This window comes from Nomascus leucogenys, chromosome 8, assembly GCF_006542625.1.
Source record: "Nomascus leucogenys isolate Asia chromosome 8, Asia_NLE_v1, whole genome shotgun sequence".
NCBI classification, from domain to species: domain Eukaryota; kingdom Metazoa; phylum Chordata; class Mammalia; order Primates; family Hylobatidae; genus Nomascus; species Nomascus leucogenys.
Genome location: NC_044388.1, coordinates 54557320 through 54575997, shown reverse-complemented (window position 1 = coordinate 54575997; position 18678 = coordinate 54557320). Strand labels below are relative to the sequence as shown.

The 18678-nt window shown below is 40.8% G+C and overlaps 1 protein-coding gene across 1 annotated transcript in view; it reads left to right on the top strand.

Moving 5' to 3' along the window:
* F13A1 (coagulation factor XIII A chain) overlaps nt 1-18678 on the top strand; it is a 183987-nt gene that overhangs the window by 88899 nt on the left and 76410 nt on the right. The window contains exons 7-8 of the mRNA XM_030817263.1: nt 7598-7772; nt 10284-10422. Of these exons, the coding sequence (XP_030673123.1) occupies nt 7598-7772; nt 10284-10422 (314 nt within the window). The remainder of the gene's footprint in view (nt 1-7597; nt 7773-10283; nt 10423-18678) is intronic.

Here is an 18678-nt window from a genome sequence, read left to right as displayed (position 1 = left end):
CTATCTCATTTGTTAGGTCTATTAGTTTTTGTTTTATAAATTTGGGAACTTCAGTGTTCTGTGCACATTTGTTTAGGATTGTGATATTTTCCTGTTAGACAAGGCCTTTTACCATTATATAATGTCCCTCTTTGTCTCTTTTAACTGCTGTTGCTTTAAAGTTTGTTTTGTCTCATACAAGAATAGCTACCCCTGCTCACTTTTGGTGTCCATTTGCATGAAATGCCTTTTTCCACCCCTTTACTTTAAGTTTATGTGAGTCCTTATGTGTTAGGTGAGTTTCCTGAAGGCAGCAGACAGTTGGTGAGTTCTTATCCATTCTTCAGTTCTGTATCTTTTAAATATAGCATTTAGGCCATTTACATTCAATGTTAGTATTGAAATGTGAGGTACCATTGCATTCATCATGCTCTTTGTTGCCTGTGTACTTTTTTTTTTGTTTTTTGTTTTTGCTTGTTAACTTGTATTTTTGTTTTATAGGTCCTGTGTGATTTATGCTTTAAAGAAGTTCTGTTTTGATGTGTTTCCAGGATTTGCTTCAAGATTTAGAGCTCCTTTTAGCAGTTCTTGTAGTGGTGGCTTGGTAATGGTGAATTTTCTCAGCATTTGTTTGTCTGAAAAAGACTGTATCTTTCTTTCATATATTATGCTTAGTTTCGCTGGATACAAAATTCTTGCCTGATAATTGTTTTGCTTGAAGAAGCTGAAGATAGGGTTCCAATCTCTTCTAGATTATAGGGTTTCTGCTGAGAAATCCGCTGTTCATCTGATAGGTTTTCTTTTATAGGTTACCTGATGCTTCTGTCTCACAGCTCGTAAGATTCTTTCCTTTGTCTTAACTTTAGATAACCTAATGACAATGTGCCTAGGCAAAGATCTTTTTGCGATGAATTTCCTGGGTGTTGTTTGTGCTTCTTGTATTTGGATGTCTAGGTCTCTAGCAAGGCCGGGGAAGTATTCCTCAATTATTACCCCAAATACGTTTTCCAAGCTTTCAGAATTATCTTCTTCCTCAGGAACACCGGTTATTCTTAGGTTTGGTCATTTAACATAATCCCAGACTTCTTGGGGGCTTTGTTCATATTTTCTTATTCCTTTTTCTTTGTCTTTGTTGGTCTGGGTTAATTCAAAGAACTTGTCTTTGAACTCTGAATTTTTTTCTTCTACTAGTTCAATTCTATTGCTGAGACTTTCCAGAGCATTTTGCATTCCTAAAAGTGTGTGCAAAGTTTCCTGAATTTTTGCTTGTTTTTTCTTTAAGCTATCTATTTCCTTGAATATTTCACCCTTCACTTCTTGTATCATTTTTTGGATTACCTTGCATTGGGCTTCACTTCTCTCTGGTCTCTCCCTGTTTAGCTTAATAACTAATCTCCTTAATTCTTTTTCAGGTAAATCAGGGATTTCTTCTTTGTTTGGATCCATTGCTGGCAAACTATTGTGATTTTTGGGGGGTGTTGAAGAGCCTTGTTTTGTCATATTACCAGGGTTGGTTTTGTGGTTCCTTCTTATTTGGGTAGGCTCTGTCAGAGGGAAGGTCTAGGGCTGAAGGCTGTTGTTCAGATTTATTTTGTCCCATGGGGTGTTCCCTTGATGTAGTACTCTCCCGCTTTTCCTATGGATGTGGCTTCCTGTGAGCCAAATTGCAGTGATTGTCTCTTTTCTGGGTCTACCCACCCAGCAAGTCTACCCAGGTCTGGAGTGATACTGGGCATTATCTGCACAGAATCCTGTGATGTGAGCCATCTCTGGGTCTCTCAGCCATGGATACCAGCGCCTGTTCCGGTGGAGGTGGCAGAGGGTACAATGGACACTGTTAGGGTTCTTAGCTTTGGTGTTTAATGCTCTATTTTTGTGCTGGTTGGCCCCCTGCCAGGAGGTGGCGCTTTCCAGAGAGCATTAGCTGTGGTAGTATGGGGAGGAACCAGCGGTGGGCAGGGCCCCAGAACTCCCAAGATTATATGCCCTTTGTCTTCCACTACCAGGGTAGGTAGGAAAGGACCATCAACTGGGGGCTGGGCTAGGCGTGTCTGAGCGCAGACTCTCCTTGGGCAGGTCTTGCTGCAGCTGCTGTGGGGGACGAGGGTGAGATTTCCAGGTCACTGGAGCTGTGTACCTAAGAGGATTATTGCTGCCTCTGCTGAGTCATGCAGGTTGTCAGGGAAGTGGGGGGAAGCTGGCAGTCACAGGAGTGACCCAGCTGCCATGCAAACCAAAGGGCCGGTGTCACTCCCACCGTGCCCCCCTCAACAGCCCTAAGTCCATTTCCAGGCAGAGGGCAAGATGGGCTTAAAAACCTGACCCAGTCTACCCACCTCCCAGCTGCAAAAGAAAGGGGCTTGGTTATTCCACACCTGTGGAGTCTGCACACCGGATTTGCACCCTCCCCCAAGTTCTGGCCAGGAGGCTTCTCACCCCATTCAAATTGCTACAAAGTTCAGCTAGAGATTTCCTTCTCTATGTGGAGTTTTATCCTCTGCTCCTCTGTCCACCCTTCTGATGGATCTCTGTGGTGCCAGGCAGGGATGGCCTGCTAGGGGACCTAGCAAGCTCCCAGGGCCTTTCTGCTACTTCCTCTACCCCTGTATTTCCCTCAGCTCTCCAAGTTGACCCAGCTCTAGGTGAAGTAGGAAACTTCTACCACAGACAGACCTTCAGCTTCTCCAGTGGAGATTTGTGTTTGGGAGAGGAAGGTCTCCCTTTCCCACTTCTGCAGTTGGGACACTCACAGTATTTGGGGGGGTCTCTCGGGTCCTGCAGGAGCAGTCTGCTTCCTTCAGAGAGTCTGTGGGTCCTCTCAGGATTGCTGGTTTGTTCTTGCAGTCAACCTGGATCTAAAATTTACAGTACGAGCCTCCATATGCTGCTCTGTCCAGAGCTGCAATCTAATCCTGCCTCCCATCCACCATGATGATCCAAATCCTTGGGTTCTCTATTTGAAGGACACTAATTATCTTTATGTTGTATCATCTTTGTTTTCCATAACTATGGAACTATTAGAATCTCTCTAAATAGTTCATCACTTTGGTTTTTTATTAGTATTTTCTTTGATATCTCAAGTTTTCTTCTATGTCATTAATTTTTATTTTTAATAATATGTATTCTGTTTCTTGCCATTTATAATTTATTATTAGCTCTGTAATGGTATGATTTGGTCCTCAATTTGTTGCTTTGGTCTGTGATCTCCTAAAAGGTTGTGAGAAAATGACTTATGCTCCTTAATTTTGTTTTCTTCTGTGTATATTTTTTCATGGTATCTCCCTCTCTCTCTGTCTCTTCCTCTGCATGCAGTTTCTTTTCCCTATACTTGTGCTCAAACTTGCATCATTCTTGTCTCTAGACGTTCTATTTGCTGTAATAAATGAAATTCTTCTCAATCTAAGATTAATTTGATCTCGCTGCTGAACTACAATTTGAAGCCAATGTACCGCATTCTATCTACTCTTCAGTACTCTGCAAGAGATTCGAGTGAGGAATACAGTTTTAGAAGATGAACAATCTTTGGTAGCATGCTTAGGGTCTACTCTTTCCCTTAAGATTCTCCTACATCTGTCATTCCAGAACCCACCCCCTCCAACTGGAGGTATATCTCAGTTCTATTGGGGGATACGCTCAGCTTGTATTGTTTCCCAATTGTGTTCCAGAATCTCTACCTCTTTTAAGGTGCAGACCCTTTTTCACTCATTTCTCCACAGCAGGTGTTTCCACCATTCTGTTCAGAACAATAAAAAGATCAGGTTTTTTTTTTTTTTGAGACAAGATCTCACTCTGTTGCCCAGGCTGGAGTGCAGTGGTACAGTCAGCTCAATGCAACCTCTGCCTCTCGAGTTCAAGTGATTCTCCTAACTCAGCCTCCAGAGTAGCGGGGACTACAGGCATGTGCCACTATGCCCAGCTAGTTTTTGTATTTTTAGTAGAGACGGGGTTTCACCATGTTGGCTAGGCTGGTCTTGAACTCCTGACCTCAAGTGATCCATCTGCCCCGTTCTCTGAAAGTGCTGGGATTATATGCCTCACCAAAAAGATCAACATTTTAATTATAACTTTCTATATTTTGCAATATAAATTAGAAATCTGAGGTTTTTGTTGACTAGCCGGTAAGATGGTTAAGGTTAGGAGCTGAGCCATGTTGCCTCTCTGCTTCACTCCATAATCCTCATCTTTTGTTGGAACCATGTTTTGAAGTTTATTGCATTATGTTATGCCACTGAGGTTGCTGATAATGACTTTTAGGGGTTTTTGAAATTTTTTTCCAATTTTGTAGGTATTATGGGGGGGCAACTTAGTGTAGCCTTAATGAAGGTGAATAATGCCTCCTGTACCTAGTCCTGGACTTGTATTGTCTACTTGACCACCAGTGACCCAAGACCAAGACCCTTTATTCTGCCACTGGTCAAACCCTGAGTTCATGAGAGGGTGTTAAAACAGCCAACTGTGGCATGTAAAACGACAAACATGTCCTCCAAACATATCTTGTTGTTTAGGACGGGAGATATTATTTTAACCCTTTACATCTGTCACTAAAAACTTACCTCTTTCAGGGCCTGAGCTCCCCAGAAATCAATGTTCTAACTACAAAACAGTAGCTAATCTGCCCAAATGCTAATAAATGAGAGTTGTGATTTATCCAGCAACAGGGGAACAGCTCAGCATTAACAATTAAAAGGTCTGTAGAGGACAGAGCTTTTTTTCCTTACTCTTCCCATTAGCTGATTGAGTTCAGCCCTATGCTATAAATAGCCCTTGTAATTAATGGCTATCTGTTTGAAAATCACTTATCAGGACCACAATTTAGGAGCCTTTACCTCTGAAATTCATAGAGCCTATTTTATGTCTCAGTGATAAGGGAATGATAATGTGAGTTCAAAGCTAAACCTACCTACCCACAAAGACCAAACCACGTCATAGCCTACCAAGGCATTCTTCAATCTTCACGAGAATGGATACAGATTTTTAAATAATCAATCCAACTGCAAGGAGAAGTACTGATCTTTAATATAGCCAGAATGTTTGGCTAAAGCCTGCTGCACTCCAGTCATTTCATGACTCTATAAGCTAAAGTCAAAATTTATATCAAAGGCATGAGTTTGCAATTAGCTGAACAAAGTCTTTTAGAGACCCCCAAAGAGTTCATTTTTTCCTACATTGAACAAATTAACTGTGTGGTTACTGAAGTTCTTCTTCACTTTAACCTGACTGGACACAGCGTTAAAGGGGGAAGATAGCATGTCTAAACCAAATTGAATAGTGATCTTTTAGACAACACTCCCCAGAAGGGACCCTCCTTGGGAAATGCCACTCAGTGCCAGAGTAAATCTCAAATTTGTGAAGGGTTTGCCATCCGCAGTAAAAGATGCTTGCACATCTTGCATGTTTTCTTCCAGTATTTTTTTTATTTCATTCAGTGTTGCCTACTTACATAATACCCATGCAGAGCTCCTAGCAGGTCCCAGAGCCTGCCATATTGTTTCATGACACTACACATTTATTAAAACTGTTTCTACTATGTAGATGGCCTTTTCTGGCCAGTTTGCATGTCATCTCCCTCTATTAGGCCCCCCAGCATCACCACCACCACCCTCCAACCTAACTGATAACTCCCTTCCTCAGGTTCCTGCTCTACCTCTACATTTTTCTGTCTTAATATCAGTAATCTTTACATCCACTTGATTGGTTTCTTGACCATCTCTCTCCAGGCATAAGGTCTTATTCTTACTCAAATGTACATTTCCTATATGCTTGTTGACTATATAAGTGATTATTGAACAACTACAGAGCATCCAGTCTTTGCTAACCCTTGGTAGAACTCAGAAAGACGGAGATTTTTTTTCTTTGTTCCCAATGAATTGATAAATCAGTGGGGAAGACAGACTTCTCTACAACTAGACACAGCAAGTCAAAAAGAGGGGTCTAGGCAAAAAGAGGCTGAGTTGTTAGTTGTTAGTTGGTGAGGCAGCAAACACATAAAAGCTCACCATGTTCTAATGTCTCTTCTGTGATTTTTCATAATCAAAACACACATGCTTCAATCATATGTTTCACATTGCTTACTAATGTCTGCATTATAACTCAGACATGTGCTTCTAAACTAATGTGCACACAAATCACCCAGTGATCTTGTAAAAATGCAAATTCTTATTCAAGAGTTCTGGGAGGGGCCTGAGATTCTGAATTTCTAACAAGCTCCCAGGGAATGCCAATATTGCTGATCCATGGATGCCTCAAGTAGCAAGGCTCAACACCATTGTAATGTCAACGTAAACACTGTTGAAATGGCACCAGGTTTTGGAAAAGCTCCTGTACTCCCTACCTAAACTCTTCTGACTGTAATTAAACATGATCAACGTTACACCAAGAGAGGTAGATTCAGCAGTGCCCAGAAAAAAACTGGCAAGATGCCTTGAAACTGTTACCTCTTGGCCTTTGTTTTATTATCTAAACACAAAAGGTCTTTGCTCCTGAACTTCAGGTCTGCTGCTATAAGATGAATGTAGTCTGAAGGTGTGGCAAGTTTTTCCCAGATATTCAGGATTGCCTTTCTCTGCTAAAGTCTCTTCCATATTTAAACCATAACATCCCAGGTTCTTTATGGAAATAGAAATACCTTCTAAGAAAACTCTAAAACTTTAATCTGTTTAAACAATCATAAGAAGGAATACTTAAGTGAATTTTACAAAGGAAAAAAGAAGCTCTGGGCCAGGCATGGTGACTTATACCTGTAATTCCAACTCTTTGGAAGGCTGAGACAGGAGAATCACTTGAGCCTAGAAGTTCAAGACTAGCCTGGGCAACATAGGAAGACCCTGGCTCTACAAAAAAAAAAAAAAAATTTAATTAGCCGAGCATGCACCTGTAGTTCTAGCTACTCGGGAGGCTGAAGAGGGAGGATCACTTAAGCCTGAGAGTTCGAGGCTACAGTGAACCACTACTGTGCCACTGCATTCCAGCCTGCGTGACAGATCGAGACCTTATCTTAAAAAGAAAGAAAGAGAGAAAGAAAGACAAGAAAAGAAAAAAGAAACAAAAACAAAAAACCCTCTGTAAGCATCCCATAGGAATCTATTTTCTTAACTCTTAATGATTCCAAGACAACGTCTGTTAACTTTTTCAAGTCATTAGAGTCTACCACTCAAAATGAAAGTCAAAATCCATTAGACCACTAACTTCTCATTTGTGAGTTTTGAATTCTCTTTCCACCACGACAAGATCCCTACTTGAGATTTTATCTTTTGTAGGTCTTCTTCCTCTCTTCCCTACATCACTCTTGAGCACTAATCTAGCCCAAATCAAGTGTCCTATGTATGTCTTCTTCCAATCAGATAGCTGTCACACTCCTTCTATCTGCCGTTCAACTTTGCCTTGCTATAATAATATGCTATTTAACAGGCAATCTTGGTTATTTGGTCTCCTCTTGCACATTTAGTTTTTGCATCTTTTTTTTCTGACAATGTAATGGTAAATTGAACAGAAGTGGAACTCTTTTCACTGAGCACAACATATAGAAGGCAATGGCAGCCATAGCTTGCGCCATTCATAGCCTAGAGTAGACAAACCTAAATGAACTTTCTTCCTTCTCACTTCTCATGGGCTCATTTAGGTGAATGCCAAAGATGACGAAGGTGTCCTTGTTGGATCCTGGGACAATATCTATGCCTATGGCGTCCCCCCATCGGCCTGGACTGGAAGTGTTGACATTCTGTTGGAATACCGGAGCTCTGAGAATCCAGTCCGGTATGGCCAATGCTGGGTTTTTGCTGGTGTCTTTAACACATGTAAGTATCCAATAGAGTAATTTCTTTTTAATGTAAAGGAAATGTCACTTTAAGACATTTTATCTATAACCTAACAGAGAGACATAACAGCCCCTGTTGACACTATGGAATTTATGGGTAAGCATTCTGGGATGTAGTCAATGCATAATTAAATTGTAGTGCGCCAAATATGCTCATAGTTTCTCTTTGACTGCAGAATCTTTATAGAAAGAATGATAGACTATTTCCTGTGTAATCTATCACTTAACACCCAAAGAAATAGAGGGTTACAGTAAAAATATAGAGAAAAAAGCCATTTTCTTTTCAGCCACCACATTTTAAAAAAACTAAAACGGTTAAAACTAAAATAATAAATAAGGAAAGATATACATTGCTTATTTCTCATTGAGAAGTTGTATAAATATGCGTATTTATTTATTGAAAATTTTATAAATATATCCACTTAATTTTTATCCCAGTTATGGAAGATATTATAGCAGGTGGTCTCATATTCATTTTTCCACATGTCTCAATGCCCCTGAGCAATTAGAGATCAGAACATAATAAACAATCTTTCCCTCTCCAGTTTCCCCTCTGGTTTTTAATCCACCCAACATCCAATCTGTAGAAGAAAGCATATGAGAACAGAACTATTCTCTTCAGCGTCATGCATCATTTTTCAAAGTGGCATTTGCCTCTCTAGGCCCAGATGATATTACAATTAATTCAGTGGATATTTTTAAAAATACATTTATTTCAGTATGTCTTCATCATTGGTAATGATTTTCATTCACAAGCCATTTCTACAGCCTTGGAGAAACATTAAGCTCAAGTTGGGGTGTCCTTTCTGCTTGCTCATTAATAAAGAATTTTTACCTAGTTAACATTTTTTAAATCAAAAACAAAGGGAGGGTTTGGAGGCTGGAGGGAGGTCATTTTAAAAAATGATTACAAAACCTATTTGTTTTAGCTCGAAGTCTCAACAGTCTAAGACTTGGTGATCTAAATTAAAAAAAAAAAAAGTCACGAGTTTTGTTTTGTTTTGTTTTCCCGTAGTATTAAACAGGATAAGATTATTTTCTTAGCCATTTAAATATAACCCAGGGAAGAAGGAATACATATTTCTCGGGAGCAATGAAAATCAAAAGTATAGTCCCCTAGAAGCACTGGTCTCTGAAGTTCCAAATAGAAGCCTGAACTTCATGGTAGGTTAAAGGCTGGAGGTCATCCCCTCCCTCGAGGCTCCCAAACCAAGACAAGGTAAAAGATGCCCAACAGAGGCAACCACTCTTGTGGAATGATTTTAGGAAGACAGAAAGGACCCAAGTTCTCCCCATGCCTACAGTTTCACTATCCCAGTGTAATTCCTTCCGGCTCACAACAAGATAAAATAGTGAACACCTTACATCCATTCATGTCTTTGGCATAAAAAGGTTATCCAATCTATGCCTGAAAGCAGGCTTTGGCGGTAAATTAAGAAAAGGCAGAAACACACAGTGGGGAAGTCACAATGAGAGTAAACCTGAAGATGGAAATTGGGGGAAGGAGGAACAGGTGCCCTAAAGTCAAGCCTCACTTTCTTGAAATTATGAGTAAGGCAGACTCTTGACCAAGTCGTGTCTGGGATAATGTGAATTAGTGTTCAGCCAGAAACAGAATGAGAGTGGCAATTGTTTTATTGGTAAGACCCTGGGTGAACAGGGCTGAAAATCAAGAAAGGAAGATGGGAACGGGCGGCCCGTGGCAGCTGTCACTGTTGTTTGGGGCATTAAGATCAAGTCCTTTAAGGAGGGGGACCCTTGAATCTCTACCAGATTCCAATTTGGACTTCCAAGGTTGTTCTGTTGAAGGAGGTGGGTAGTCTTTGGTTAAAAATGCTAAACTATTCCGAAGGAGAAAATAAAAAGGCAAGCCAAGTCATTAATCTTAAAATTGTCAGCTGAATTAGTTTCAGTGAGCCCTGATGTCTGGTGTCCTGGGAGCCCGGGAGGGCATTTGGATTAAGTTTAATCAATAGGTACATATGGCAAGAAAGGTATTCAGATAATTTATTATCTATTAAAATGAATTAAAATGAATCTGTGGTGTCACCCTCCAATGCATGTCACAGGAGCAAGTTCTGGCCAAGAGAGCAAACTCCACCAAGGACCTGCTCTGTAAATTCCTAACTTCCTATTAGTGGGTTTTTAAAATTGTATTTTCAGGAACATAGTCCTATTCATGGGACTAAAATAATACCACATTGATGATCATATGCTTAGAAATGAAACAGTTAGAACCCTGTTGGGATTCTACTCTAGTTGGCTTCACTTGACACCAGCTGCAATTCTGAAGGATCACACAGTAAGATTTCTCTCTACCACCCCCATGGGGTTGAATGACCACCCTTTTCCAGCATGGAACATTTGAGGATAACATGTCCAAAGGGCTTTTCAGGTTGGTCAGGAAGAAAGTCCCCTACAAGAAGGATTTTTTCGCTGTGTTTATTAAATGCTGGTGATGTGTTTAGCTGTGGTCTGTCCTTTCCTGTAGTTTTACGATGCCTTGGAATACCAGCAAGAATTGTTACCAATTATTTCTCTGCCCATGACAATGATGCCAATTTGCAAATGGACATCTTCCTGGAAGAAGATGGGAATGTGAATTCCAAACTCACCAAGGATTCAGTGTGGTGAGTTTGATTGACAATGGCATTGGCTGATGTCACATTATAGTAATGTTACACATTTACCACAAGATAGACTCAATCTGATGTTTCTGTTCTATTTTGAGGACCATTCAACGGCATAAGCAGAAAAGTCTGATTGTCAAAGAATGTTTTAGCAAATGAATTAGAAATGTTACTGAAGAGACAGTTTGGGTTCCTAGTGATAAAAATCAATCATTCCTTATAACAGCAACCACCAAAAAAAGGTCATAGTCTTAGCTGCTGCATATGCCTATACTAGTTCCTCTCTACCTTGATATATTAATATTACAGTTAATAGCAGAAGTATTGGAGCCAAGCATTCTCTGGGTCAGTGCCCTGGGACTAATAGAGCTAACATTTATTTAGCATTTACTATGCATCAGTCTTTGTGTATGCATGATCTTATCCAGTTCTTTTTAGTTGTATCAGGTGGATGTTATTAATATCCCCATTTACAAATGAGGAAACTGAGGCCCAAAAAGGCTTGCTCATGGTCATACATCTGGTGAGCTGGGAATAAACCCAAATGCTTCTGACCATTAACCACAACCTTTTAAATGACTTCAGCAGTATAGGATTTCTTTTTGAATGTAAAGATGAGATTCTCCTTGATTATATTGTCACCTTTCATTGAGATATAGAAATGGGAGTAAAGCTGAAATTGTTCCCCAAAACCAGCTGTGGGGTTCTCTCACTGCCCTGAACAGCTTTATCACAAGCTGGCTAGAGGGAGCTTAAGATCCCAGGGAAATTCCGTTTTTCCTTGCGACCCCCTAAGTCCAAATCAATACACTAAAAAGAAAGGAAAAAAATCCTAAGAGTTTAAGTAGGAAGAATTTTTATCAAGGTCTGTGTGGGAGGAAATTGGGGCATAAGTTCCTCTGTGGTCAGGCATTGAGCTAGGTAGAACTTCTAAGCCAAAAATGAGTCTCATGCACAAATAATAAAGCTAAAACACTATCTGTTACACAAGCATCCAATGGGGATGGTAGGAAGTTACAAGTTCATTTTAAGCAAAACTAAAAGTTAGAAGTGCCTGAACTTCCTCATGTTACAGGAATGGATCACAGTTGTAGAAGCAGTATTAACTCACCAGTAGGGGCACACATTCACTGGAGAATGTTGAAATGAAATTGCTGAATGAGTAGCAAAGTGCTACCATGAATTAAAAATAGTTCAGTTCATTGGAAGGGAATGAGCTGAGCCATAGTAAGCTGGAGGGCACGTGTAAGACAAAACCTTGTCTCTGTAAATTGAACAGAAATTTAAAGAACACTTTAAGCCTGCAGAATTATAATATAGCAGCCCTGCATGTATATGGGATGACAAAACAGACCAAAATAGTCACCCCCAAAACTCATTGCAATTGTTAAAAATGACAAAAAGATAGTTATTTGGCATTCTCCATATCTCTTCCTTACAAACACACAGACACACAGACACACAGACACAGACACACACACACACAGACACATACACACACACACACACACACACACACACACAACCTTTGTAGCTAAGTGCAGTTCAAAGTTATCCTTCCCAGCTCCTTGATTCAGATACCTCCCATCATCAAATAAGTCCCTATGAGGCACTCCTACAAATAACCCCACAGGCCCTAAACAGAATTAATACAAAATTGTGAAGCTAGATCTTGCTCTTGGTAACCCTGTCCTCTTTCGGGTCCCTGCTCCAAATGACTTCCCCTTTTCCTGACACCATTTGTTCCTTTGGTGCCTTACTCAAATATCCCATCACCCTGGGACTGTTCTTCCTGGCCTGGGACCCTCACCCACCCTCCACTGCAGACCACTGCCCGAGACTCCTCTTCCCTTCCTTTGCCTGGCTTGTAGTAAGTAGGTTTTCAACACATGATGCCTGATCAGATGCTGTGACTGACTGCAGGGCTGAGACCAGCACAACTCAGGATGTGCCCAGACCGTGAAGCACAGGGATTAAAGGGCTCAGTGGGATCTGAGGCCAAGACTTGGCTCTGCTACTGCCCAAGCTGTGTGACCTTGGGCAAGGCACAGCCTCTCTGTGCCTCTTTTCTCCTCTAAAGCGGAGAGAACAATAGTCCCTTCTTCACTCAGCACAGAGCCGAGCCTAACAGGTGCCTAATGAATGTTAGCTGCTATTATTGCCTTCATTATTAGTCACACAGCTGGAATTTCTTAGAGGCAATATGTTTCCATCAACCCAAGTACATCAAAGCGGTCAGAAAAAGAGGGATGCCCAGTGTCCTAAGATGACTGCGCTATTTCTGTTACTTTGGGGTATTTTTAAAGAAAAAGCAGACACTTGGCCTCACAAGTGCAAACACCCATGCACCTTAGAAGTTATAGGTGGTCCAGGAAAACAAGAGTATGGCTAAAACTCTCCTGGATTGAGGAGGCTAGTGTGGGCTGTCCCCAGACAGATCAGCCAGTGCATTATCGCCACAGCCACACCCCTATGTCAAGCTCTGGCTTGGGCAGCTACTTGCTGTGTGGCTTTGAGAAAATGACTTCACCTCTCTGAGCTTCATTTTCTTCATCAGTAGAATGAAAGTAATCTTAGTAGTTACCATTTCCTGATGGAGTGGCTATAATGATTAAATCAGGTCATCCAGGTAGAGTGCTTACTATAGAGGTAGGCCTGATGCTCATTCAGTTAGTATTGGTCACTGGTAAGAAGCAGGGGCTGCCTGAGCATAGGGCTGGTGAGGACGGGAGAGGGTGAGGGTGAGGGTGGAGGCTAAACAGGGGCTGAGGTGGGGGTGGGAATGATTTGCTAGGCATCAGCTGACCTCTGCGAGGCCCGTGCAGTATAGGCTGGCAACACATGGCCTGATGGATTTCCTAGCAAGGATCTCAGGAGCCATTGGCCTGCTACTTACCTCCCTCCACAGGCTCTGGTCAAACACACCCACCTCACCCTGTCTTCCCCGCTCCTGGTTGGCATGTGGCTGGGGCCCCTCTCCTCTCCAAGTAAAGGAGACCTGAGGACGATCTCTCATCCTCCACCGTCTATTTCTTCTTCAACACTCAGGTCCCAGTGGTGCACAGTTTGTGATGAGTCCATTTGTCCAGTTAGGTCTCAGTGACTCAGAGTGTCCTCTTCTCCATGACTCAGCCAGATCCCAGCCTGCCAAAAGCAGAAATCAGCCAGTAGGGAGGCTCAGAGGAAGAGTACGAGAGGGTGTGAGAGGTGTTTTCTGCTTGCCACACTCCAGAGCCAGGAGTGACACGTTTGGCTCTGTCTCTTGCTGTGACCCTTCTCGCCTTACTACTGCAGACCATCAGGGACAGACTGCTTCCTGGTTTGCCACCATAGGTCCCCTGCCTGAAGGATGTTTCCTTCCAAGAGGGAGCCTCACCTCAGGGGGGCTACAGTTTTGCATAGAGCGGCCCCACTGTTGACGCCAACAGAGGCCATGGTCTGGGCTCTTTAGCAGTTCAGGAGAGGGCTGGGGACTCAGGAACTTCAGAAGGGCACAGCAGGGCAGAGTAATTAGATCCCAGGGTAGCAAATGAAACCCCAAGTGGGCAAATGCAAGGTAGCAGATCCTGGAAGGAGCAATTTCGGCTGCCTGTCCCCAGCGTGCTGATGAGTTCTGAATTATGTGTAACCTCTGGGGGGAAGGCAGCTATGAATCACTGGACAGTTTAATGAAGACACTTGCTCACTGTTTAGCTGCAGTCCAAACAGCAAATAGGAATATGAGGGCTCAGTGAGGAGGAAGTCAGGGCTACTCAGAGGGGCAGGCGGACAGCAACGGTTTGGCCTCACCTTGGAAGAGCTCAGCTTGATCACCTCATTATACAAGGTCACAGTCAAAATGGAAACAATTTTAAAAGACAGAGATGGTGGCACTTACTAGGATCAAGAAAGATTTTTCAGTGAAAGGCTTCGCTCCTTCTAATTGAAGAAGCCTCCCTGTGTTCTTTTGCTGGAGTGAATGTGGTCTGATAGGATGATTCTGGGTGAGGGTTGGTGTCCTCCTCTCAGCTTTTCCCCACCAGAATGCACCCACCCACGGGGGCAGCAGTGTCTGATCTATTTTATTTTTGTTGTTTTGTTAGCATATAACAGTGTGCAGGGCACAGAGCAAGCACCGAATAAACAGACTTGGTTGGAAAAAAAATTTAATGCATAAAATCTCCATGCTGCAATGGGTGGTCTTAATCTATAAACAAAGCTTGTTCAAAACACATTTTAGAGCAGAAATTAACCAGCTTGCACACCTGGGACACTGCCCTAATCAGTGTGTGATCCTAATTCTCATTATGCCCTCAGTACTCATACGGTGTTTTACACATTGTAGGTGCATTTTTGAAATTGAGATTGTTCTTCTATACATTATTTTAGATGCTCTGTATGACTCATCTAGTTGGACTTTTATATTGTAAAATTATCTTCAATTTTAATCACTGTCTGCAAAGCAGAATGATCTAAAAACGAATTACAAGTAAAATAGTATAGAAGAAAAATTCAGAATGTAGACCAAATTGCCTAAAGATGCTTAAGGGTTTGTAAAAATATCCCATGATGCATCGCAGTTGCCAATTCTGGACAGTTATCGAAGATGTTTATTTTCAAACATGTTCTTGTTAACCATATTTCTGGCCAAATTGGTTTTAGGAAAATCGCCTGGAGTTAGACCATGAGCCTTATCGTTAGAGGACTGAGAATATACACTGAAGGCACATAATAGTGTTGGAAAAAACATTATTTGCCACCTTCAAAGAATAAAAGTAGCTCATGTTCACAAAATACTTCTTTTTTTTTTGCAATGTCCTGATTAAGTGCTGACATGTATTAATTTACTTCTACCTCTTAACAGCATGTTAAGGTGATTACTGTTATTGGCACAGCAACTTAACCAAGATCCCAGCCAATAAGTGGCAGAACCTGAGTTACAAACCCAAGGGGGCTGGCCCCAGAGCCCATTCTTTTTAAAATAACATCCTTATTGACCAGGCGTGGTGGCTCACACCTATAATCCCAGCACTTTGGGAGGCCAACGTGGGAGGATCACTTGAGATCAGGAGTTCGAGACCAGACTGACCAACATGGTGATACCCTGTCTCTACTAAAAATACAAAAAAATTAGCTGGGTGTGGTGGTGCATGCCTGTAATCCCAGCTACTTGGGAGACTGAGGCAGGAGAATCTCTTGAACCTGGGAGACAGAGGTTGCAGTGAGCCAAGATCATGCCACTGTATTCCTCTAGCCTGGGTGACAGAGTGAGACTTGGTCTCAAAAAAAAATAAAATAATTAACATCTTTATTAAAATATACCTCACAGCCTGGCACAGTGGCTCATGCCTGTAATCCCAGCAATTTAGGAGGCTGAGGCAGGTGGATCACAAGGTCAGGAGATCAAGACCATCCTGACTAACATGGTAAAATCCCATCTCTACTAAAAATACAAAAAAATTAGCTGGGCATGGTGGCGGGTGCCTGTAGTCCCAGCTACTCGGGAGGCTGAGGCAGGAGAAAGGTGTGAACCTGGGAGGCGGAGCTTTCAGTGAGCGGAGATCGTGCCACTGCACTCTAGTCTGGGTGACAGAGCGAGACTGCGTCTCAAAAAAAAGAAAAATATATATACATATATTTATATATATATATATTTCACATACTACAAAATTCACTCCTTTAAAGTACACAATTCTATAATTTTTAGTATATTTTTATTTATGTATTATTATTATTATTTTGAGACAGGGTGTCTGTCACCCAAGCTGGATTGCAATAGCAAGATCATGACTCACTGCAGCCCTGACCTCCCAGGCTCAAGCAATCTTCCCATCTCAGCTTCCCTAGCAGCTGGGACTATAGGCACACCCACACCTGGCTAATTTTTAAATTTTTTTTTTGTAGAAACAAGATCTCACTATGTTGCCCAGGCTGGTCTTGAACTCCTGGCCTCAAGAGATTCTCCTGCCTCAGCCTCCCAAAGTGCTGGGATTACAGGCATAAGCCACGACACTGGGCCATTTTTAGTATATTTGTGGTCTTGTATAACCATCATCATCAGATTCCAGAACACTTTCTCTCCCCTCCGCCATACCTATTAGCAGTCACTCCCCATTTCTCCAACTCTGGCAACCTCGAATCTACTTTCTCTCTCTACGGATTTGCCAGTTCTGATCATTTCCTATAAATGGAGTCATGTAATATGTGACCTTTCGTGTCTGGCTTCCTTCACTTAGCGTAATGTGTTCAAGGTTCATCCGTGTTGTAGCATGTATCAGTACCTCATTCCCTTTCGTTGATGAATAATATTTCATTGTGTGGATAAACCAGGTTTTATTTATCCATTCATCAGTTGTACATTTTGGTTGTTTCCATTTTTGGCTTTCATGAATAATGTTGTTATGAACATTCAGGTAAAAGTTTTTATGTGAACATATGTTTTTTATTTCTCATGGGCATATATTTAGAGTGGAATTTCTGGGTTGTATGGTAACTCTATGTTTAATTTCTTTTGATGAAGTGCCAAACTGTTTTCCAAAGCAGCTACTCCATTCTATATTCCCACTAGCAATACACAAAAGTTCCAACTTCGTATTCTTGCAAATGACTTTTATTTTCTGGGGTTTTTATTATTATTATAGCCATCCTAATGGGTGTGAAGTGGTATTTCATGGTGGGTTTAATTTTCATTTCTCTAATGACCGATGACGTTGAACATCTTTTTGTGTTTTTCTTGGCCATGTGTATATCTTCTTTCGCAAAATGGTTACTCAAATTTTTGTCCCATTTTAAAATTGACCTACTTTTGTATTGTTGAATTGTAACTATTCTTCATATGTTCTGCATATAAGCTCTCTATCATAGATGTGATTTGTAAATATTTTCTACCACCCATGGGCTCTCTATTCACTTTCTTAATGCTGTTCTTTGAAGCACTAAAGATATTAATTTTTATAAAATCCAACTTTTTAATTATTTCTTTGGCTGCTTATACATTTGGTGTCATATCTAAGAAACCATAACCTGATCCAAGGTCACAAAGATTTGCTCCTCTGTTTTGTTCTAAGAGTTTTACAATCTTAGATCTTACATCTAGGTCTGGGATTCATTTTGAGTTAACTTTTTATGTATGTATGAAGTATAAATAGAAATGGAGAAGAGAGAAAAATGAGAGCGAATAAGAGAGAAAACTAAAATCATCTTATCGATTATCTCTTGTACATGGTAAATCTTTTTTTTAATGCTGTCTTAAAGATTCTTTGTCTCACTCAGGTCTGAGATTTGAAAAAGAAAAAAGTAAAAAAGAGATTCTTTGTTTGTCTTCAGCTTTTGACAGTTTGAATATGATGTGTTTAAGTGTAGATATCTTAAGTTTATCCTACCTGGAGTTTTTGAACTTTTTCAATGTACATAATAATATCTTTCATTGATTTTGGGAAATTTTTGGCTGTTGTTTCTTCAAATATTCTTTCTGCTACTTGGTCTCTTTCCTCTTCTTCTGGGACTCCTCTTAGGAAAATGTTAATATACTTCATCAACTGCATCAGAAACATCTCACCTGATTCTGGGGCTTTGGTTTTGTTTTTGTTTTTTCCTTCTGTTATTCAAATTGGATGATTTCAACTGGCCTACCTTCAAATTCACAGATTCTTCTTTCTGCCTGCTTAACTCTACTGTTGAAATTAGTGAATTTTTCATTTTGGTTATTGTACTTTTCAGTTCCAGAATTTCTATTTGGTTCCTTTTCATATTTTCTATCTTTTCATTCATATTCTCTATTTGATGAGATATAATTCTCATGATTTCCCTTCAGTTCTTTGAGCATATTTATAATGGCTAATTTAAGATCTTTCTCTTGTAAGTCCAATGTCTTAGCTTTCTTAATAACAATTTCTCTTGGCTGCTTTTTTTCCTGTGTATGGGCTATACTTTTCTGATCCTTTCTGTGTCTTATAATTTTTGTTGAAAACTGGACATTTAAAATAATATAATGTGACAACTCTTAAAATCAGACTTCCTGTTCTCTAGCACCTGTTGTTGATGTTTGCTGTTGTTGTTGTTGTTGCTGCTGCTGCTCATTTATTTAGTGACCTTCTTGTTCCAATTCTGTGAAGTCTGTTTTTCTTGTCATGTATGGCCACTGAGGTGAGCTGAGTTAGCTTAGTGGTCATATAACAATTGGACAGAGGTTTCCTTAAATACCTTGAGCCAAAAGCTCCTCAGCTGTAGCCAAGTAGCTTTGTGTGTGTGTTGGGGAAAGTCTTTAATTATCCCGCA